Source organism: Orbicella faveolata, unplaced genomic scaffold (assembly GCF_042242905.1).
Source record: "Orbicella faveolata isolate gen_17 unplaced genomic scaffold, um_ofav_v1 contig_13, whole genome shotgun sequence".
NCBI classification, from domain to species: domain Eukaryota; kingdom Metazoa; phylum Cnidaria; class Anthozoa; order Scleractinia; family Merulinidae; genus Orbicella; species Orbicella faveolata.
This window is the reverse complement of record NW_028301540.1, coordinates 30,376,884-30,400,096: the sequence shown is the minus strand read 5'-3', so window position 1 is coordinate 30,400,096 and position 23,213 is coordinate 30,376,884. Positions and strand designations below refer to the sequence as shown.

The following is a 23,213-nucleotide window of genomic DNA, read 5'->3' as shown; positions in this document are numbered from 1 at the left end:
TAACCTGTTTATCACATGAGCTTCTCTAGTGACATTAGCTGCTTCTAGTCTCCTGTAGCTCAGTAGTACTGAGAGTGTCTGGACTTGAAACCACAGGGTCGTTGCTTCGACTCCTACCTGGAGAACTTGGAATTCCTTTTAAATTATCTTCTCAATGTTGTCTAATATCTGTATTGCGTGGGTCAAGTTCTTTAATTTCCAAAGTTGGCCTTAGGGCATTTGTCTGATTCTTTTCGATTAACCACGGCTTAAATTTTCATCGATATGTTTCGTCTGATCAAATAGAAAATCCCACGGCAGATAAAGTCATTCACAAGTGACAAAGCTAGACCGAAGGAAGGCGGGTGGCTGAAGAAAGCTTTTCGTCTCTTCGAGTCAAGGTAAGACTCTAGTAATGTCCTGTAGCGAGATTAATTTCATATTTCAGGCCACGAGTTATTTGATGTTCATATGACGAAAAGGCAGGCTAGCCTTGTTTCCGCTGTCTCGGTTTTTGCGACCGAGATCTCGGTATTTGGGCTGTTAAAATATTTTCCTCTATGAAAACCCAGTAAATTACTGGGACGAAAAACATAGCTTCGCATTCAAAAGAAGGCGACATGTTGCGTTGTCTATTGTATTTTCACGCACATTTAAAGATGCGTTCTATTTAGCTGCAGCAAAACTGCAAGTGTTGACAGAGGTATGATAAAGGACTCCTGTACAACAGGCGTTTCATATTTTTGCTTTTTTATATTTTTCAATTTTATTTTTCTTATTTTTGCTCTTTGTTTGTTATTATTTGTTTGTTTGTTTGTTTGTTTGTTTTTCTGCTTTTACAGCACGCAATCGATAGTTTTCCCTAGTTTCTTTTTCATCTCGGTAACCGGGCTTGTATAGATGAACAGGAGACAAAATTCGTCCCTCTAAGCGGCCTGGTTTCCGGTCTTCTGTCTCGTATGAAGAAGTTCTTATTTTTGCAGTTACTTTCTCAGCGGTTTTATTCAGCGTTTGGAACGGAAATCGTTTCTCATGTTGATAATAATTGCCTTATCTGGGGCTATTCACCGTAAAATCTATCTGTATAAGCACAATATTTTGAATACCCTGCCGCAATAATTTGACTGATATCATATCTAGCTGCCACTTTTGGCAGGCCTTCAAAGACGTCCCGAAGCAGAAGTAGACGCTAGTACTCAGGCGTTTTAAAAATTTCTCTTAATCTTCTGAATCTTTCTTAACTACTGTAGCACACACGACAGAGGTATGGAAAGTTTAGTTATAAATTGTTTAATGGCTAGAAACGCAATCTACTGTTAAAGAAGAGACACCTGAATTAATGCCGGGTAAAGAACCCTGTTCAAGACTACATTATTTTTACACTGGCCAGTTTTCCGATAAATTAGACCCCATTCTAGACCAAAACTGTCTGAATACCCTATCCCTGACTAAACCGCCTCAAAATCATAGCCTTCACAGCGGCGCATACCCATATATGTGGGAATACCCCTTCTCCACGGCCATAAAATGCATCATAAAAAAAGAAATACGCACGATGTGTTCGAAGTGCTCTCAATTTGGTCCCCATCGAGGGCACACACGCTAACAAGCGCTTTAAATTTTGCCAACTGTTTTTTTTTTTTTTTTTTTTTTTTTGTCTTCTATCTGTGATGATCATTTTAGTCTGAAAATCCTGATCTTTGTGGATCATCAAGATACATTATATGGTAGTTCAAGCTTTCATCTCATGTTTAAAATGACCTGAACCTGATACTCAGCGGAAAGCGAAGTTTTCAGCAACTGCGGATCATTGCTCAAAACCGCGGAAATTGCGGCCTTTATTTTTAGCCAAAGATTTAAATCAGGCCAAAATCTCATTTACACCTCGTTTGGTACCGTCGCTGTTTTTTCTCTCTCTTCAAAAACTGTTTAAAGTTAACGCAAAATAGCTTTGCCGCACGCACGTTAACAAATCACACTAATTTCGTTTATCTTTGCTCTCAACCCTTCTTTCTCAGTCCATGATCTGTGAAAGTGGTCATAATTACACGACCAAGGCTCTAGATACCAGCAGGGTCGTCGTTCCGGTTGCTCGCTTAAACATTTTATTTATTGTTATTTCTTCGATTGCACTCTGAAAGATACTTTGACGGCTAAAAATACTGGCGTTTTGTCATAAACATCCTAAGTGAGAACAGAATCCTTGATTTATACCCCTAAGCGAGACGACGAGAATCCCCGACCTTTTCATAAGGTTAATTCGGTACTGAGACCCTGTCTTTTTATTGCTTGGGATGCCTTCTGTTAAGCGCAACCTTCGTCTAATCTTTTACCAATTGACTGGCGAATGCACACACACTTAAATACCATATCGGTAGAAATGTGTGGTCCAAATGGGCGAACTGATCTTGGAGGATTAAACATCCTTTTAGAATACAACTTCCCCCAAACACTTTCACGCGACTTTCAGAAGCCCAACTACAAAGTTCATAAAACAACCAATAGAAGCTGAAGTTTAGAGAACTAGAAACCCAAACAGGTTCTTTGTAGAAAATTCAGAATCAAGACGAACCCAAACATGGCTAAAACTGGGGAATATCCGAGAATATTCCCCAACTTTCAAAACTGCGCGCGTTGCGAAAAAGATTTGAAGAATAATAAACACAATAGCCTCCATTTGGAGGCGAAAGTATGCTAGGATATTTGTCCTTGGACATTATCTGTTCCTCGAAATTCACAGTTTTCCTCGAGCTACGTTCTCGGAAAACTGTTCGCTTCTCGGAACAGATAATGTCCGCGGACAAATATCCGAGCATATTTTTGCGCCAAATGGAGGCTATTATTTATATATATACTAAGATAAAACAAACTTGTTGTGATAAGACTCTTTGTTTTCATTTTTCGACAAGATGGCACTGACAGTGGACCAGATGCTGGAACGAATTGGGAGCCTGGGATTCTACCAGATCCGGCTGATTTTCATTCTGGGCTACATAGAATGGTTCAACATGACATTCCAAGTCCTGGTACCTACTTTTATCGCCGCTGAACCCAACTGGCTTTGCGTGACCAATCACAGCTCTTGTAACCTGACCGGCGAATTTAAACCCGGGGATAAACTTTACAACGAGCGATGTGATATGCCGAGGGATGCCTGGGAGTTTGCAGATGGCTACACCTCAGTTGTTACTCAGGCAAGAAATTAGAAACAGGAAAAAAGGGAGATAAGTTATAAACAACTATTAAATTGTTTTTAGTTCGAAACGAAAACATCTCTGGATACCGAAGGGGACGAGGAAGACCTGACCATATCTCCATCCCGTCCCGTCCCGTCCCCGCACTTCTCTCCTGCCCCTTTCCCCGTACCCAAATATGCTTTGGATCCTTTCTTCTGTTGGGAACTTATGTGAATGGAGATATAGGGAAGCCCGGAATGGCTCATATAATGCTAGGCCTGAAAAATAGCCTCCCCAAGAACGGTCGTCGAGCATAAGATAGTTTTGGTCTATGCAAGTAACTTAAATGGCCTCGCTATAGAGAGAGCAAACTGTACTGTAAGGTAAAATATCGATGCGCTTAGCAACAAAACTGAAGGAAAGCCACTTAAAATGAATGAAACAAATATATACACTAAACTAGTAATATACTTAAAAATCCCACCTGGCGCCCAACTGGAAGCCCATGTTTTTGTTTGTTGATTGCTTGTTTGTTTGTTTTGTTGTTTGTTTTAGTTTGACCTGGTTTGTGACAAAGCTTTGCTCGGCACCATTTCAACCTCACTCCTGTTCGCCGGCTGGCTTCTAGGTGCTTTAGGAGGAGGAGTTTTATCAGACAAGATTGGGAGGAAGCCAGTCATGTTCGTGTTCTCCGTCTTGTGTAGTCTCTTTGCCCTGTTAGCTGCCTTCCCTAATGTCTTCTGGCTTTTCATGTTATTTAGACTTCTTGTTGGCATATGTATCGGTATGTGTAATGTTTCACCTTCTTTTAGCTAGAGATCAGAAATTTTGCATGGGGTCCTCGTTTTATGCCATTGTTTGGGACTCATTTGGTGAAGCTTGAAGTACGAATAATATTGAAATATTGTAGGGGAAATTTTGCAAAATAATAATGGGGTCGCAGAATAGTACCCTGAGCTAAGTATTTCTTGCAAACGAAATAGAAAATATATATAAGCGACGCCGGAGATAAGACGCTAAGCTTTCTTTAACAAACAGGCCCTCAACTGATCAGTACGTATATTTTCAGCTTGTCAGCATTGAATTCGAGCAGTTTGTCATCCCTACGAACTGTCTTGCCCAAGGGGTTCAATAAATTTATGGAGTAAAGCTAAACACAGACACCATTGGATAAACTGTAGCAGTAAAAGCAACAAATTGAACATTTCAGATAGTGGTAATTTTAAATGAGTTTGGTTAAAGGAGCCCAGTCACGGTATTTTGAGTTATTCGGCTACGTACAAAATTACCTTTAAATTGAAGGAAATCTGAAAATAATAGTTACCTAAGATAGAGAAACACCAAAGAGATAATAATAAACCACAAAGGAACAAGGATGATTAAGGATGGAGACGATTGACACGGATTGCAAACGACGAACTTGAAAAATTTAGACTAAACTTTTCAAGATGCGCAAACCTTGATATAGAGTACACGATCACTCATCTCTTCATATAAATTGTACTATTCTTTTTCACTTGATATTCTGCTCATGAACTCCCATTCCACCAGGTGGTGGTGCTATGGGTATCTACGTGCTGGCCCTTGAGTTTGTGGGAGTGAAGCATCGCCACGTGGCTGGTACATCAATTTGGTATGCGTGGGCCTTGGCGCTGGTTATGTTAGCAGGACTGGCATACGCGGTGCGTGACTGGAGATGGCTGTCAATTGTTTGTGCTGCACCGGGACTTATTTCCTTCGCGGGCTGGTGGTGAGTCCAATTTGTCCTATCATTCAATTTTTAGTTTACTTTTTCCAGGCTCTCGGGGAATGCAACAGAGCTCGAAGGGGCCGAAGGTGAGGAAAATTTAAAATGTCCCTAGCTAGGCCTTTTTCGTGCATGAAATGCAAGGAAGACAGGAAATCAGCGCCCAAGTTCCTGAGTTCCCGTTCTCCATGCCACGAGTCAAACCATCCATACCATTCCTCAGAATCGCTTTCTGAAGGACCAATGTGGCATATTAACCATGTGTTTGCAAATCATTCTTAGGAGAAAATGAGTTCTAAAATAAGAGTAGATGATTTTTTTTACTCTTATTACCTGCTTTCATTACAATTTATTGATTTTTTAAAGAGAGATCAGATTTTCATCATTCTTAAGAATACTCGAAAGAAAATTGTTTTGCCCTTCGATGAATTAGCACAAAAGCACCAAAGTAGAGGGAATAAGGTCTGGTGTCGCTGATATTCCTGACACTGTTTTGCTTTTTTTCCTCGGTTTTTCTTGCAGGTTTACTCCTGAATCGTCAAGGTATTTGTTGTTGAAGGGAAAAGTCACAGAAACAGAGGAAATTCTACGAGGAATCGCTGCCACCAACAAGAAGGACTACCCAGAAGAACCTCTCTTGGACCTGCATGCTGAAGGGAAGGTACAGGCCTTGGGCGACGTAAGGGATCTGTTCCGAACCAAGAAAATGTTACACAGAACTCTGGTATCGTGGTATGCCTGGTAGGTGAAAGCAACAGGAAATAATGCCAGTTTCGCCTTACCGAAAAATATAATCTGAGCCAGTTGTTCGTCAGAAAAGTCCTCATCTGGTTTCAGTACTTTGGGTGGCTTATTCTTCTCGGGGTAGGAAGGCCTTATTCGTTATCGGGGCTCAAAGTTATGGACCAGAAAGACTTACTAATGAAGAGTGCTGCGTGGTTTAAAAAAGTTTGGGCTTGGACGGCTTTGTATTTAAAGACATTCCATTCATTCAGTTATTCATTCATTCGGTCATTCATTCATTCATTCATTCATTCATTCATTCATTCATTTATTCATTTATTTATCTCCTTATTTTCTTACTTCGTTCATTAACTGAACGTCCATTACCTTTTTTGCGTTTTTAGGTTTGTTAACGCCATGGTTTATTATGGTGTATCATTCAGCACTCCGACGCTTGGTGGCAATATGTACCTGAATTTCTTCTTGTCTTCTATTATTGAGATTCTCGCCAACTATGTTAGCATCTGGGCCATGGACAAGTAAGTCAGTCAGTCGGGTGCCGTAGGTTCTTAGTGCAAACATCCATAATAATTAAATGTTAGAGCAGGGTGGCGTAGAGGTACATGAGAGCGCTCGCCTTCGATCAAATGTAGCCCGGATTCGATTCCGGCTCGGTGCCATATGTGAGTTGAGTTCGTGGTCGGTTCTCGCCTTGCTCCCAGGAATTTTCTCCAAATCCCACTACGGCCAGGATTGAGGACACGCCTAAAAACCAGCCAAGGCTGACGCGGCTACCTGTGTAAATATTGCGATTTATTTTATTTTTTTCTTTTTAATATTTGCATCCGGTGTCAATCCCCAGTCAGGTTCAAACCTTTGTTTATTTAGTTTCGCTGGGTTAGGAAAAGCAGTTCGTTTGTATAGTGATGAAGGGTTGATAGAGTGATTTAAGGCTGGATTTCACAAGCGACGGAGTCGGAGTCGGAGTCGTAAGAGCGCTTATGACCTAGTGAAAATCGAAAAACAGAGCCGTAAGCGGAGTCATAAGCTCGACGGAATCGAATTCGGAAGAATCAGAACGTTTCCATCTCTTCCGATTCCGTTTACGACTCCGTCGCTTACGATCCAGTGAAAACTAGATTGTCAGAGTTGAAAGCGGAACCGAAAGAACCAACCAATCACAGGGCGCGGAATCGAGCGTTGTAATTAGTTTATTCTTCCCCTTCTGCTTCCGACTCCGTCGGTTTGATTTTTACTAGATCGTATCACTCTACGCTTCTGATTACGACTCCGTCGTTAGTGAAGGCCAGCCTTTAACGGAAATGTTTTACGGCTTCTCTTTGTATCAGGTTTGGACGGAAAAAGGCTCTGATTTACTTCATGATTCTTGCTGCCATTGCCTCGATCGGCGCAGTGTTGTTTACGATGTATGATCCTGGTAACGACAAATGTAAGTTGAGTATTTTATTGATGTATGGCGTAGGGCTGGAAAATGATATGTGGAAAACATCTGGGTACAATTGCAAGCCCTGGCCGGGCAAGTTACCTCACATCAATCAATCGGGAGTTTAAGAAACCAGAACGCGACGCCGAGGACAACGTCGATTAAAAAATGATTATATATTTTACCTACGAATCTCGCGATACTCTTAAGTTATTTTCCTTAGTTTCTCAGTGTCAGAACTATCACGAAACTGAATCTGGCACACGGCGAAACATTTTAGATAAGAATAAAAAATTAGCCGTCGTGGTTCACGTTCTCTTGACAACGCAGCATTTGATCATTTCACGTTGTTGTTTTGCAGAGGACGGCAAAGAAATGTACCAAGAATTATAATGCACCTGCACAGCCATTGTTCTGCTCATTAAACCTTTTGTTTAGGGACGTTCCCGTTACCGTTGCCGTCGTTGTTTTCTTAAACTCCCTGTTACTATTTCAACCGGACAAAGTGCTTTAGGTGCTTGGCGGGGAGGGGAATATCCAGCAAAGAACAACATCCCACTAGTACCATCCAGAGGAGAGAAGCAATGTGGAAACCGGACTTAGTGAGATACGGAAGGATTTTACAATGGGCGAGACTGAGATTCCTGAAAATCGACGTCCTTATTACGTTTTTAATGATGAACGCCTTCCCGGTTTGGTTCGCTGAGCAGCTAGCTAAGCGAAACACGAAAAATACATCATTGTAAAAAAGCATATTAAGTAATCTAGGATCCCTGGCGAAGACATTCAAGTCGTAACATGCGATGTGACTATTCCAAGCCTGTCTGTGTTTAAGTGAACGTATTTTTGAAGGTACGTTTTTTTTGTTGCAGGTTATGCGGCTGGTCGGATCATTATGGCGCTTGCTGCGAAGTTTTTTGTCTTCATCTCTTTCTCGGCAGTGTATGTTTATTCCGCCGAACTGTTCCCAACGACGATCAGGTTAGAAAAGTAGATAACTATGTAAACCGCTTCAGCTTTTTAAATTTACCAATCGTTGCGTCTTTCATTTCTCTAACTACAGAACTTCTTTCACCATCTCAATGAAAGACAGACGCGCGTAAAACTATGATTAATTTAAGATAATTTCTTCTCATATTTTCTTTTTCAAAAAATAGAGATAATAGCGGATCATACAGACTGCAAATTCTTCATACCAGTATCACAAGAAACCCAACCTCGTTCCCAGGGTCTCTCATCTTACCGCCCTCTGGAGGGCGGTAAGATAAGAGACCCTGGAAACGAGGTTGCAAGAAACCATGGACACCGGTTAGAAGAATTTGTAAAATGATACAGACTGGTTCCTATGCCGTGCAGCCTCTTGTTGTGAAAAACTCTTGAGCTAATAATGATACTATACACGGCAGTAGGAGGGTTGTTCTGCCGAGTAGCCACAATGACGAGAATAATGCTAAAATCAAAGTTTCACCAAATCGACGTTTTCAATTTTGCATTTTTTTTTTTTTTTGTCTTAAGAAACATTGGAATGGGTTCCTCTACATCTGCTGGCCGGATTGGTTCTTTCACTTCTCCCTATATTGTTCATCTGGTAAGTAAATAATGTGGGATTCTCTGAGGCCCCGTCCACATTACACCGTCACGAAAAAGGAGCTTTTCGAAAACGCTCTTCAAGCCGGAGGATTTTGAAAACGCCGACTTTGCCTTTTAGTGTGGACAGAAAACATTTTGAAAACGGAGCTCTTCGAAAACGATGAGGTTACGATATTCGTGACATTTTCCTGTCCGAGTTTTCCTCAAACGCAAATCCAAAATAGCCGATGATTGTACCGTTGCGTTTTGAAATTCCTCCGGCGTAGTGTGGGGGGGAAACATTTGATGCGTTTTCACGGTGAAACTTCCGTTTTCAAATTTCTCCGTCGTAGTTTAGACGCGACCTGTTATCCGGTTGTTTCTGGGCGATAAACGTGAGAGTCATTTTGCAAAATCACGTGGAATTTCTATTGGCCTTTTACTTAACGGAAGAGACCGTACGTAGGCTGAGTTCTATAAGATCCAACGACATTGCGCCAGATTAGTAATCTTGGCCAGGTAATCGTATAATTGCCGGTGGATTTAAAGGAGCTACGTCATGGTTTGCACATCTTGAAAAGTTTAGCTTCAATTTTTTAAATTCGTCGTTTGTAATCCGTGTCAATCTTCTCCATCCTTGGCCATCCTTGTTCCATTATGGTTTATCATTATCTCTTTGGTGTTTTTCTATCTTATTAAACTGTTATTTTCAGGTTTCCTACCATTTAAAGGTAATTTTGTATGTGGCCAAAATAACTCAAAATACCGTGACTGAGCCCCTTTAAGGATTTACATTACACGAGTGATATTTAAATGTTTTCTCAAGATTGCACAAGCCTTTAGGCAAGTGCAATTTGAAAGAATTTTCAAATGTCACGAGCAGTGTAAATCTTTAATTGCGCGCGCTTTCGTACAATTACTCAGTTATCATATGATTGAGAAAATTATGATCGCTGCAGCGGCTTAGTTTGCACTGCAGTCAAATTAAAATGAACGTTAAATTGCTCTTAGCCTATCACAATGAAGTAAGTATCGAAGTCGTATTGCAACGTAGGATAATTGCTTTATTATATTGGTCAACAAGTTGTCAACGAAAACGTCGTATTTTTAAAGTTATAGACTGCGGTTTTGTAGAGCCTTGTAAGAGCCCGAAAAGTCTTGAGCGTACAAGCGTACTTTAGTCGAATTCAGCAAATTTGGCAAACTACATATATCAGCACAGATGGCAAGCTAAAAGGACTTCCTGACCAGAAAAGGGGCACTGTTTAAGTTTTTCGAATAAGCTTGATCTGTATTCTCATGTCACGTGCCGGGGTCAGCAATTAGTATTTGCTTCCAGTTTAAATGTCAATTCTTATCATTGCCTGAACAGACTCGTGTGCACCCTCTCCTACCGTATGGCATTATGGGTACTAATGCTTTGCTGGCAAGCGTACTGTGCATGACTCTACCGGAGACGAGTGGAACGCCGACCGCTGAAACTATGGACTCAGAAGAGGGCGCAGAGCTTGGCATACAAAACATCGCCATGGATTGTACAGAGCTAGACAAGGAAAAAGAAAAAGATGACGAGAAAAAGGAAGATTTGAATGGTAGTGTCATGAACAGCCGAAAAAATATTACGGATGATCCCTCTTTCAACACTGCATTTTAAACACAAAATTGCTTTGATTTTTTTATTTGATCTTCTACCATAAAATATTGGTTTTGTGCCCTGGGTTTATATAACTTCATAAGGGGTTTTGGGTGGACATGTGTTCTTGGGAATAAGAAAAACAAGGCACAAATAAGTAAAAAAATACTCGAAGCACGGAGGTTTTTGTATGAAGCTCTAAGCAGGGGAAATGGGGCTTATACTAGGGGCGTATTCTATATCACCCGGTCTTCAATTGAAATTTTAGGCTTCTATATCGTAATTTTCTCGGGTGGTATAGCGTTTTGCTGATTATTTGGAAATCGCGGTTATTTTTTGCATTTGGAGAACGTTAATGTCGCGCATTGTTACTGCACATTGTTAGATTGTTACTCTTGTTGTAAAAGTATCAGCTAATCAGTTAGGGTAGTTTGTTTGCTTAACCTCGAGCGTAGATGGAACTGATAACTTACGCTCGAGGATGGAATTGATATGAAATGATAATAAAGGCAAGGCTGCTATCGAAGACCTTTTTTCAGTTTTTGTTTTGCACCTCCAAAACAGAAGACAAATGAACTTGGTGTGTTCGCAGACTAGAAAGGAGTGGAGAGTATGGGAGCTGATTTTCTCGATCCTCTCACTTGTTACGCGCGGGCGATGCGAGTTGCCATCAGCTTGATTAGCAGCCCGCATTCCGCGGAGCAGCGGAAATCGTGACTGCTGATGATGGATAAACGTAAATGCGATTTCTCGCCCGGAGGGGACACCCATATAAAAAGTACCGGGGTGCTTGTCGGAAATTTTGAAAAAACCCCTGAAGAGGTACTAAGATTCTGATTTGTGAGCGTGGCTTGATTATTTTTAATAGAAGTACCAGTCTTAAAACAACTCACTATCTATTTATCGCCTGTCATATTTTCGGCCCAATACCCTAAAAGGAACCGCAAAAGCTTCTGATGTGGACCTTTCGAGGCTGAACACCTCAAGAGCTACCAAAACCGTCTTTTCACTCCTAAGAGGCACGACGAACATCCCTACCTTTTTTATATGGGAGTCCACTCCCCAGGATTTCTTGTACTTTGTATATTGTAATCCGTGAATACCGCAACGTAAAGAAAATAATCTGTGACAAAATCTTCTTTGTTTTGGTTGTAGAATGTTTAATACGATTAATTAGTCTGAAAAAACACTGACGCATTTCATAACAGAAACACAGTAGTGTCGAACGATAAATGTCATAAAAGCACACTTGCTTACATCTGCCAATCATCAACCGAGGAACGCAAACATGATCCTAGTGAGACAAAAGGTTCAATGTTCACTGTGTTTTGCGAGTCCTTGTAATGCAAGCTCTACAATAATAGTGACCTGCCAGCACGAGAAGCATTTATTTCATTTTTGGAGAAATAGCAGATAAAGGTACAAAGGTAAGACAGCTTTGAAAGCGAGATTTGCCTGTTTATTGAATGAAGAGTACCAAACTTTGCGCTTTGTGCATGTTCGAGGCGCAGCCGAATTTGATCTCGTGTTTTACGAGTACACGATGCCGATGTTTGAGTTTATTTCAGTGATCACGCCCTTGCTCGAAAGAACAAGCTGCACAAGAGCTCTTTTGTAGCACTGGCACGGCATGGTACGTACCCACTGAATGGAATGCGCTTGTATTATGATCTGCATCAGTATAAATGTTCTGAAGTTCTGACCTATAAGTTCACAGGTATCATTTAAGCCCCGGGGAGCTTACCGCCCGCATATTAAACGCTCTACTCAGCCAGGATATATAATAACGATGATACAGCAAAGAAAACTAGAAAGTCTAAATTTTGCCTCTCAAGGCTTGCATGCCTGATTTTAGATGTCGGTGATCTACAATCAAAATAGGATGACCCCTAGCTCTGGCATCGGCAGGTGAAGCTGCACTTGATCAGTATCAAATATCTTAAAAGGTGTAAAGAGCGAAACATGTTCCACAACTAATTTATTTGTTTTACAATGTATAACTCAAATGACTGCCTGATGTATCGGTATTGTTGCAGTTTCGAAGTGCTTTCCATTTTTTGTTGAGATCGCGAAGGCATTTGGAATTTCTTCCTCAAGTAGGATCATTCACTCATTTTCGAACTTGTTCAGTTGATATCACATTTTCTTAGGATAAAAAAGTACCTCTTTCCGAATAGGAATGGCTGAGTTCAGCGGCATTTATTGTTATAACTTTATCATGCATACTTCTGTTTCTCAAGCACGACTTGTAAGGTTTATCTTTCTCGAACGCTTAACGAGAGGCACAAAACAAAAGGGCCAAGGAAACTGGATATCACCTGCCAACGGATGAGTAAATAAGTAACAAATTTTGGGGATCACGGGGACAAACTATGAGAGTCGAAAAAGCGTTAAAAGGTGAATTATTTTTTTAGCAATCCCTTTCACAAGCAGTATTTTTCTAAATTTCCCGAGTCTGACTTTGTGTCAGGATCGTAGAATGGGATCTCTACCGCAGGTGGCCCAAGTATGTGAACGTCATTATTACTTGTCACGTTACGAAGTACTGTAGCTGGTTTTAAATAACTACGGGTACTTATGACCTCCGTTGTTAGAGATCGTATGGAAAAATAATGCTGTTGCTGTAAGGTGTACGAAATTGGCAGTAAAATTTTCCTTTAAACTAACCTTAGTTGTCTTCTTGTCGTTTCTTAAGATTTTACAGCGTTGAGGGCGTCCTAGCGACGGATTAAGGCTTTGACATTTATCCGTCGCTAAGACACCTTCAACACTGTAAAATCGTACGCGGAAACGACAAGAAGACAACTTAAGTGAGTTAAAGGAAAATTTTGTTGCCAATTTCGTATACTTTCCAGCGAGAGCAGTATTTTCCATACGATCTCTTACAGCGAAGGTCATGAGTAGTTCTTAACCACGCTCGCTTACAGACTCCTTACACTGTATAGTATCTCGCAAAGTGTTAATGACGCAGACATAACAATGAGCTTGAGCCACCTGTGTTTTTACTTGCCAAAAGGATTGCTGACAGCGGACATGGCTCGTTCCCAGGCGTCTCTGGTAAAAAATTTGCATCTCACAATCATACAGAGAAGACTCACGATCATTGTGCCATTTTACTTGCACTTTGCCTTCTTACGTGTGGGAAAAGCAGTTTATGTATCGCCTGTTTTTCAAACCTCCAGGTCTAATTGACGAAAGCGATGTCTCGCATTTTTTTGGAAAGAAACTCGTGACCCCAAAACTGAAACAAATATTGAAGCAAGAAATAAAAAGCTGTAGTCCCAACACGGATAGAAATTAAAATTTTGCAGGTATCTGTTGCTGGAAATTATTTACTGCATCCAGTGTTACTATTGGCAAGGCTGGGCAAGCGCATGTAATGAGCACTTTATGATTGTTTCCCCCCAAGACCCTCAATGTTCCCCGAGGGAACATTGAGGGTCAAGGGAACATTGCCTCGCGCATGTTGACATCAGACTGGCAAATTTCACCTCAAATCTTCGCTTTAAAAATGCGAATCATGATTTTTATCATGAGCAAATATCCAAAGCAGCAAAGATGAAAATAATGCTCACGTGAAAATAACACAAAGGTGTCAGAAGTTTGTTGCATGTTATTGTTCTCTTTTTTTGAACTTGACCGTGCACAAAACACAATAGTTGTTTACTCCGTACTGAGGAACTAACCAATAGAAACGTTTTGGTCACGTAATTCACTCATAGTGTATGAGCGCAAAGCAAAAGATTGTGCACGGTTGTGAACCTTCCAACCGAAATCTTGGCATCTTTGTTTATTCCTTTAACGTTTCCCGACCTTCATAACCATTCCCCTCCATCAAAAAGTATGATCAATAATATCAGGCCTAAAATAATATCAGCTCAGAAAATATCAGAAAATGACGACAGCTTCGCAGAAAAGACCATGTATCGGCAAAAAAAAACTACTGTAATATTTCAGAGCTACATTGCTAATTAATGAAACTCACGTCGATCAAATGTTACTCTTTTAAATTCCTTTCACTTTTTACAAAATAGCGATTCTTTTTAGTTATTTGCACGCGCCAAAAAGATGTCTTTCAGTCAGCTATAAAACAATAACCCTTTTCATGGTTAGTTTTCTCATTTGCATTACAGTGTAATCTAACGTCGCCTGGATGTGGCAATTTCGTGCAGAAACCACAAAATAGCCCGAAATTGCCTCACACCCATGCTAGATTATATTGTAATGCAAATGAGAAATGTTAACCGTGAAGTCCGTGAAAAGGGCTATCGGCCAATCCCGTAGAGTGCTTCGTCATGATATCGAGTCATTTCCAAGTCGAAAAACACAACACCTTACTAGTTCCGATATGATACTGATGTAGAGTTTCTTTGCATTTCAGCCATCCCTTTGAACCTTTAATCTGGTTAAAACGACCCAAAAAATGGCGCTGACCGTGGACGAGGTACTGGAAAAGATTGGGAGCATGGGGCTGTACCAGATCAGGCTGATCTTTATCCTAAGCTACATAGAATTTTTCAATATAACCTTCCAGGTCATGGTACCTACTTTCATCTCTGCGGAACCCAAGTGGATGTGTGTCCCTCATGTCAATAACAGTGCTTGTAACTTCACCGGAGAATTCACTGCAGTGGACAAAAGACGCTGCGATATGCCGAGGGAGGCCTGGACATTTACCGATGATTTTACTTCCGTTGTCACGCAGGTATGCAGTTTGTTGAACGTTCAGCATCATAGATCCTGTTGTTACATTTTTTAAAAGACAAATTGTGGAAAGGCTCATCTGTGCTCAGGGTAAAACTTAAACTCGAGAGACATGCCATTTTTTCCATCTTACAGATCTATTTGTAACTATTTGTAATTATCTATTTGTTATTGTTTGAAATTTTTAATCATGGGGCGTTTTCCATTTAACCACAAATTCCGGTTTGAACTTTCCAGTAACAAATGGAACAGCATTTTCCAGAATTTCCGGAAAAGAGGAAAACCTTGCGAGGTATACCGAAATTTTTGGAAATTTCTTATCAGGAATTTTCTTTCCACTTTATTTTCCTCCCGGAATTTCTGGAATTTTAGGTTGAATGGTTCGCTTTTCGGGAATTCAACCATTTCCAGATTTCCCAGAACCTATCCCAGGAAATTTTTTTATCATTTGTCAAGTTTTCGGGGTTTTTGTGGAATGGAAAGCACCCATGGTTTCCATTTGTGTCAATGGCATAAACATAAGTCAAGTTAGTAGCGACATTTGCCATACACGTTTGTAACAGTGATGATGTTCTCTTGTTACAAGTAAAATATGAAATTTCAAGTATATGAAAGATCATATATTTGAATTGCGGAGAAAGATTTGATTGATCCTCGCAGTTATACACACAACTTAAGCAGTTGAGAAATTAAAGCCTGAAAATCCCTCTCGAGCCTGAATGTCTTTTTTCAGGCTTTAATTTCACAACTGCTTTTAAAAGTTGTGTGTGTAACTGCGATGATCAATCATACTTTCGTGTTTTCTTATTGTTGGAACTTTTGTTCTTTTGTTTGTCCTTTTGTAACAGTGTTGGTGTTTTGTTGTTGTTTGATTTAAGTTTGACCTGGTTTGTGACAAAGCCGTGCTCTCCTCCCTTTCCACATCACTGGTGTTTGCTGGCTGGCTGGTTGGTGCAGTCATTGGCGGTGTTTTGTCAGATATCATTGGCCGTAAACCCATTCTGCTCGTATTCTCGTTCGCGTGCAGTTTGTTTGGCCTTTTCGCGTCCTTTCCTCATCATTTCTGGCTTTTTATTCTATTCAGGCTCTTGACTGGACTGTGCATTGGTGAGTTAGACATGAGACTGAAGACATCAGTCAGTAAAATACTATAAATGAAACCGTTATTTACCGGCCACCGCTATAAACAGCCCCCGCCTTTTGGTTGTCCGCTAAGAGAGTTCTCTATTGTCCTTACTTCTTTTATGCGGCCACCCAAAATTTAATACACGTAGTTTGGCTTTATTTTGGAAAAGACCATGGTAGATAAGATTCTGAAATAGAATTTAACGCTGATAAAAACATTCAAACACACGTTTATAATAATTGTTTTGACGATTCATGTTTGCTAAGCAATTACCCTGTTCTAGAAATATTTAAAGCACACGAACACCTATTTAGCGGCCAACCCCTATTAAGCGACCACCTCCCATTTCCCCGAAGGTGGCCGCTTAATAGGGGTTCAACTCTGCATGCAAACCTACTGTAATCCCTTACATAGGCTAGCTCGATTACCAGCCGATGTTAGGGAAAGGAGCCCTTCTACTCTGGAAAGAACGTAGATCGGACTCGGGAGAACGGTGGAAATGGAACCTATGCCTTACATAGAGAAAGTTAAATTTTCTGTAATCTCACTCAATATTCTTGTGACGGTTTTTTCAGGGGGAGGGGGCATGGGAATTTACGTGCTGGCAACTGAGTTTGTGGGAAGGAGGCATCGTCACGTGGCTGGTACGTCACTGTGGTACTCGTGGACCTTAGCTCTCGTAATGTTAGCAGGTCTGGCGTATGGAGTGCGTGACTGGAGAATTCTGTCAATCATCTGTGCCGCGCCTGGTTTACCTTCTATTTTAGGTTGGCGGTAAGTGACTAGTGAACAAGTTCCATCGGTACAAAGAAGTCACGTTATTTAGAGTTAGTTTGGCCAGGTAAAATATAACCTTTAAATTAAAGTAAACCTGAAAATAATAGTCTGCTAAGATAGAAAAACTCTATGGAGATAATTATAAACCATAAATGAACAAGGATGGTTAAGGATGGAAAAGATTGACACGGATTACAAACGATGAACTTGAAAACTTTACGCTAAACTCGTTAAGATGCGCAAACCGTGACGTAGCTCTTTTAATTCAGGTTTATTCCAGAGTCATCAAGGTACTTGCTGCTAAAAGGAAGGGTTACAGAGACAGAGGATGTGCTGCGAGATATCGCTGCCACTAACAAGAAGGAATATCCGGACGAACTTCTCTACAACCCGAGTGCTGATGGGAAGGTACAAAAAATGGGAGACGTCAGAGATTTGTTTCGAACCAAGAAAATGTTGCACAGGACTGTTGTGTCTTGGTATGCCTGGTAAGTTAGAAGAGAGGCAAAAGGGGGATGGGGGCGGGGGGGGGGGGGGGGAAGGGGAAAACAAATGCCGTAATATAAGTGGAATAACTGTAACCAAGTAAGTATTGCATAAATATTGTATTGTAATCGTAGTATAAGTACCGTAATGTAAGGAATGTAACGGACTGTAAGTAGGGTATTTCGAGTAACTCTCATAATGTAGGTAATGTAAGTAAAAAAGAAAACAAAAAAGTAAGAGTAGAGGGTTTTTCTTTTCATCCTTGAAGATTTTAATTCGCACCCTCCTCAAAGCTGAAACTTTCACATGCTCCCGGCGACTCTGAACGGGGGCCCAGGGCTACAACATGAGCCTGACCTCCAGTTATGTAAATATCCAAAAGACATTTTTACATAGATAAAAATACTTCTTTTCATCCACAGGTTTGTAAACGCCATGGTTTACTATGGTGTTTCATTCAGCGCTCCTACACTTGGTGGAAACATGTACCTGAATTTCTTCCTGGCCTCCATTATCGAGATTCCCGCCAATTATGTTGGTATCTGGGCCTTGGGCAGGTGAGTGGTGCCTCTGCGCTAACGCTTTTGGCGGGAAATTCCTTTGAAACTAATTTATTTCTTCATTAGAGCGATTTTCATTTAATTGTCGAAAAGTAATTGGGTTTGCATCAACTACGCGACACGATTAAAACAAAAACACTCGCGTCACTTCTTCGTCCAATCAGAAGTAAACCGAAACCAATCATGACCCGTTCGCACACCTTTTCCCGCGCCTTTCGTCAGCCACGTGTAATTTCTTCAAGCTTTGATTGGTTCACTGGATTGTGTGCGTCCTTTGGAATTGGACAGAGTGATGATGACTTCGGTTTTGGTTTTACGACACTCAATTGTAAGCCGCCCTAGCAGTCGGGTTTCACCTGTTGCTTCACGCCGGAGGTTTTTTCCGTTTTATCAATAGTTGCACGTGCTAATGACATTGTCTGCTCTAGGTTCGGCCGAAAAAGGCCGCTGGTTTATTGCATGGTTATTGCTGCCATTGCCTCTGCCGGCGCAGTGTTGTTTACAATGTATGACCCTGGTGAGGACAAAGGTAGGTTGGTTCCGATCCATCTGCAACACACTGTACCTTAAAAAAGAGCAAACAACAGAAGGGAAAAAAAATCCCTCAATTCCTTATCATTGACAAGTAGTAAAGTGAACTGAGGCTTCCATTTTCAAGCCAACAAACTTCTTGACTTGATGTTTATCCATATGGTGGTATGATAAACAGTATTACGTAACTACACTGATTTTATTGTTGCCTGCAGGTTTCATGGTTGGCCGTATTATCATGGCATTGTTAGCCAAGTTCTTTATATTCATTTCATTCGATGCCGTGTATGTGTACGCTGCTGAGCTCTTTCCCACAGTCATCAGGTATGGTATGATCCGTGCTTCATATCCCGGAACGGGAAGGGACTCCCACATGAAGAGGTTGGGCAAGTTCGTCATCTCGCTTAGGGGCATAAATCAATGATTCTGGACTCACTTAGGGTGTTGATGACGAAACGCCAGTATTTTTGGCTGCCAAAGTATCTTGTAGAGTGCACTCGAAGAAATAATGATAAAAACGCTCTTAATTCTGTTTTGAGGCTCGATTTCGCAGGTCTCTCGAGTCCGGTCACCTAGCGCGGGTTCCCTTCCTGAACAGCGGCTGTTAATCAAGCCTATTTCATTTTTAAGTGGTATCTTTTTAAGAGTCAAATAAAGCTTGAGTCACGCCCAGATTGGTTTCCTTTATTTAGGGGTTGAATTCAAATTTTCTCACGAGCATCCCTGACTTTTTCATATGGAGTCTCTGTCCCCCGAGGAGTTCATATTTAGTCTTCATGTCCCTAGCCTATTCCCTTGATCGCATTCACTGTATAAGCAAATGAAATGTTCACATATCAAACAAGTTGTTCTTTCTTCAAAATAGAGTTCTTTAGCCAGTCTTTGCGTTTGCCCTACCATTTCTGAAGTTTGCACAGATGCAAGAGATCAGTAAAATATTTTTCCCAGCGAAGTTTGTCTTTTTAGATGATTTTCTTACATTCATAGGTCAGTTTCCATACAGATTGTCTCTTAATGCTTCTTAAATCGAGCCCCGCCATAATGAGGCATCCCTGTGGAGCCATCAGACTTCTCAATTCTCCTTACCGGTTGCCACACTTTCTTTTAACACTAGCCATGAGAATCTAGCATTACATCAAGACAATATCTCCTTGTTGAGGATCTTTATTCTCATTACTTGCCAGCCCGCTTAATAATGAATCCAGATTAGGAGAAATAAGATCTCGATCATTGTTGTGTTCATTATAGGAACATCGGCATGGGATCATCAACAGCAGCTGCGAGGATTGGGTCATTTTCGTCTCCTTATATCATCCATCTGGTGAGAAATTTTATGATAAATCAGCAAAGATTTTTACGATTTTATATCTCCGTTTTTTCCTTGGTTTTTAGATTCGATTGGAAAGAATACCAAACACTCAAGACAGTGTTTGACCACATTTCCAAACACCTCGAAGTTCGTCCAAAATACTCCGCTGCGCGTCGTATTTTAAACTCTCTCTTGGTGTTTGGAAATGCGGTATCCCTAGACGTTTTTTAAAGCCTTTATCCTTCCATCTCCCACAGTTATGTCTTAAAATCATCAAAAACATTCCCAGCGTTAAAGGCGCCTTGAAATCTACATAGCCAGAAGATATGATTGATATTACCACATAGCTTCAATATAATTCACTTTCTTTTCTGTTATCATCTCTCAGCGACTCGTGCATCCACTCCTCCCGTATGGCATCATGGGAATTAACGCGCTGTTAGCGGGTTTGTTGTCTCAGACGCTGCCAGAGACGAAAGGAATGCCAACCGCTGAGACAATGGACACCGACAGCGCAGAAGAGGCCTATATGACATTACAACTGACAGACCCCAAAGAAAAGGACCCAGAGGAGATGAAAGACCTCTCCATGGCTGATGCCGTCAACGACACCACCGGCAGCAGGGCTCATCTTGTGGATGATAAGAATCCGTCTTCTATATGAACTGGCCTGGAGACTTTCTAAAGCAAACTGGTGATTTCATGAGTGATGTAATAAAACCTAGATGTAAGAAACTGCCGATTATGAACCCCCCAGCCGCTAAAAATTGGCTACATGAGCACCATATATACTAAGGAAAACAAAGGAATCTATATTCTAAAGAGCCATATTTGTCAGCTTTGGAGCCATAGGAAACATATAGTATAGTAATATAGTAAAACCTAAATCTATGTAACAGAAACAGTATTATTTAAAGCTTATTAAAACACATTTTAGTAGACACACCATTCAGAGAATTACTGATTGTTTTTACTCTGTAATTAAGAACCTGTTCACCCTGACCTCCTGTAGATAGCCCGGCATTACATTCGGATTTGTTGCGGATTTATTTTTTCCACTCTGGAGAGCGGATTAAAAAAAATATCCGGATTCGCTGCCGAATTCGCCGGGTGCATGTGGACGGGAAGCCGTATCCGGAAAGAAAAACTTGCGGATTCAAAAATATCCGGATACGTGTGGACGGGGCCTGAAATAGTCAGCGAGAGTGCCGCAATGTGTGGCTTCACGGCTCAGTTGGTAGAGCATCGCACCGGTATCGCGAAGGTCACGGGTTCGAATCCAGTTGAAGCCCTGATTTTTTCAGGCTTCTTCTTTCCAATTGCTTAAATTGGAAAATTAACTGCGATGATCATTCTTCACTTTCATCTACTACCGCAGTTCATATATGAATTATTTCATATAAACCTCACATCATAACTGTATATATAGGACAATTCTACTTTTTGTGTTTCCACCTTTTAAGCAGTAGTCTCATGCGCCTATATGGCGCCTATTTTTTTTTTTTTTTTTTTTTTTTTTTTTTTTTTGCTTGTTTTTTAGTGCAAAGAACGTTACTGTGACTGCGTATCTTCTGGAATCTTCCCTAGCTCGATTACAGAAATGTCGTCTGCTGTTTTATAATTATTGTGTATTTGCCAGGGTTGAGATAGAGAATCGGAACATATTGCTTCTCCTTAGCAGCTTGTTTGTTTCCTCTTCTATGAAAGAGAGCCCATCCAAAGATCATATTCAGCCGGAACTAGTAAATTTGTGACAAAAGAAACTTCATGTTATTGCCGCAGACTCCGTGGCACTTACTGAAACCTCCAATTAATTTCATTAGTCGATGAGGCGACTCGCTCACTGATGTGGGAAATAATTTCGGTCAAGTAAAGATCTCTACCTTCAATGCTTGTATTACTCGATAGCATTGCGTATTAATTTGATGTGGTTTTGTTTACACCAACTCGGCTGGCAGCAGAATTAGAACGCACTATTCCGTGATTCGACGTGACTATTTGATAATTAGATTAATTCTTGTTTATCGGTGAAATGGCATTTTGAATAAAACAAAATCGTTCCTCTTCGACTTTTCAGCAGATATTTAACTTTTATATTCCATTTATCTCCAGCAGTAAGTTAAAAAAATACACATCTTTCTTTTATTTTCGTGGAAACAAAGGGATTTTGTTGCATGCATTGGTGAGGAAAACAAAAGTATCAAATTACAAACGGCGTGAAAAGTAATGCTATAAAATGAACGAAACTCAAGATAAAATACCACAATAGATTTAAAACCGTTTTGACAAACGGTAATTGTTAGTTATTTTTGGCCAAAACACAAACATGAAACATACACGCGGCTAAGATATGTCTTATCAAGTTTTTTTCCGCTCATATTCTGCAAAGGGAAAAAGGCCTAGTTGACTACCAAGGGAGAGAACAGCAGGGGTGAGGACCTGTGTGACTACTGCATTCAGAGACGTAAATTACACTCTGCAATATCTGAGATTGTCTCACTAGTTTCTTAATTACCGTCTCTCTATGATGGTAAACGTGAAAAAGATCGAGGCACCAAAACGAAGAGCAATGCGAAAAAGACGCAAGCGTTGGAGAATTACGTGCTGAGGTAAGGAAGGAACCAAAGTCTCTGCGGTAAACCGAAAGTTGTTTTCAGATTTCGCACCTGTGGACGGGTGGTATTTTCTGGTATCTGTTGCCGAAAATTTATTTACTGCATCCAGCGTAACTATTTCAAAGGCTGGGCAATCGCGTATAATAGACATTTTATGATTGTTTCCCCCCGAGACCCGCAGTGTTCCCGAGGGAACATTGAGGGTTAAGGTAACATTAGGGAGTTTAAGAAAACCACGACGGCAACGGCAACGGGAACGTCGCTAAACAAAAGGTTTAATGAGCAGAACAATGGCTGTGCACGTGCGTTATAATTCTTGGTACATGTCTTTGCCTTCCACTGCAAAACTGACGACGTGAAATGACCAAATTCTGCCTTGCCTGGAGAACGTGAACGGTACGACAACGGCTAATTTTTTAAATTTATTTTCCGAATTTAACACTGTGTTCCATATTCAGTTTCGAGGTAATTTGGACAGTGAGAAACAAACTAAATGACTTTAGGGTATCGCAAGATTCGTAGGTAAATTATAAGTTCATTTTTTAACCGACGTTGTCCTCGGCGTCGCCGTCGCGTTTTCTTAAACTCCCTATTGCCTCAAGCATGTTGACATTAGACTGCCAATTTCACCTCCAAACTTCGCTTTAAAAATGCGAATCGTGAATTTTATCATGAGCAAATTTCCAAAGTAGCAAAGATGAAAATAATGCTCACGTAAAAATAACACTAAGGTATCAGAAGTTGGAGAAAATTTAACGCAAACGAGGCTCGGTAGTGAATTTTGAGCACGTGACGTAATCATGCATGAGACCTTTACGCACCTTTATAGTTTAT

General features: G+C 40.7%; 2 protein-coding genes across 4 annotated transcripts; both read left to right on the top strand.

Annotated features, from left to right (window-relative positions):
* The first annotated feature begins 71 nt into the window (after positions 1 to 71).
* On the top strand, positions 72 to 11,405 carry LOC110054329 (organic cation transporter protein-like). Its single transcript, XM_089285383.1, has 11 exons — positions 72 to 177; positions 286 to 380; positions 2,889 to 3,173; positions 3,711 to 3,939; positions 4,707 to 4,905; positions 5,425 to 5,643; positions 6,030 to 6,164; positions 6,975 to 7,075; positions 7,942 to 8,050; positions 8,585 to 8,657; positions 10,011 to 11,405. Exons 3-11 carry the CDS (start codon positions 2,889 to 2,891, stop codon positions 10,290 to 10,292), a joined length of 1,632 nt encoding a protein of 543 aa, XP_089141509.1. The 5' UTR covers positions 72 to 177; positions 286 to 380; the 3' UTR covers positions 10,293 to 11,405.
* A 163-nt stretch (positions 11,406 to 11,568) lies between these two features.
* Positions 11,569 to 20,712, top strand: LOC110054381 (solute carrier family 22 member 15-like). 3 transcript variants are annotated; one of them, XM_089285384.1, is made up of 11 exons: positions 11,569 to 11,698; positions 11,840 to 11,904; positions 14,653 to 14,976; positions 15,854 to 16,082; positions 16,677 to 16,875; positions 17,148 to 17,366; positions 17,787 to 17,921; positions 18,353 to 18,453; positions 18,671 to 18,779; positions 19,704 to 19,776; positions 20,153 to 20,712. In XM_089285384.1, exons 3-11 carry the CDS (start codon positions 14,695 to 14,697, stop codon positions 20,426 to 20,428), a joined length of 1,623 nt encoding a protein of 540 aa, XP_089141510.1. In that variant the 5' UTR covers positions 11,569 to 11,698; positions 11,840 to 11,904; positions 14,653 to 14,694; the 3' UTR covers positions 20,429 to 20,712. The 3 variants fall into 3 exon arrangements, with proteins under 3 accessions (XP_089141510.1, XP_089141512.1, XP_089141511.1); XM_089285386.1 differs by lacking the exon at positions 11,840 to 11,904; XM_089285385.1 differs by lacking the exon at positions 11,569 to 11,698 and having other exon boundaries at positions 11,712 to 11,904.
* Positions 20,713 to 23,213: the final 2,501 nt, after the last annotated feature.

Bases quoted from the DNA above. Each gene is read 5' to 3' on its own strand.
- LOC110054329 (XM_089285383.1), top strand. From the start codon at position 2,889: ATGGCACTGACAGTGGACCAGATGCTGGAACGAATTGGGAGCCTGGGA. The intron at 4,906-5,424 runs GTGAGTCCAATT...TTTTTCTTGCAG, and splicing joins ATTTCCTTCGCGGGCTGGTG to GTTTACTCCTGAATCGTCAA. The intron at 7,076-7,941 runs GTAAGTTGAGTA...TTTTTGTTGCAG, and splicing joins TGATCCTGGTAACGACAAAT to GTTATGCGGCTGGTCGGATC.
- LOC110054381 (XM_089285386.1), top strand. From the start codon at position 14,695: ATGGCGCTGACCGTGGACGAGGTACTGGAAAAGATTGGGAGCATGGGG. The intron at 16,083-16,676 runs GTGAGTTAGACA...CGGTTTTTTCAG, and splicing joins CTTGACTGGACTGTGCATTG to GGGGAGGGGGCATGGGAATT. The intron at 18,780-19,703 runs GTATGGTATGAT...TGTTCATTATAG, and splicing joins CTCTTTCCCACAGTCATCAG to GAACATCGGCATGGGATCAT.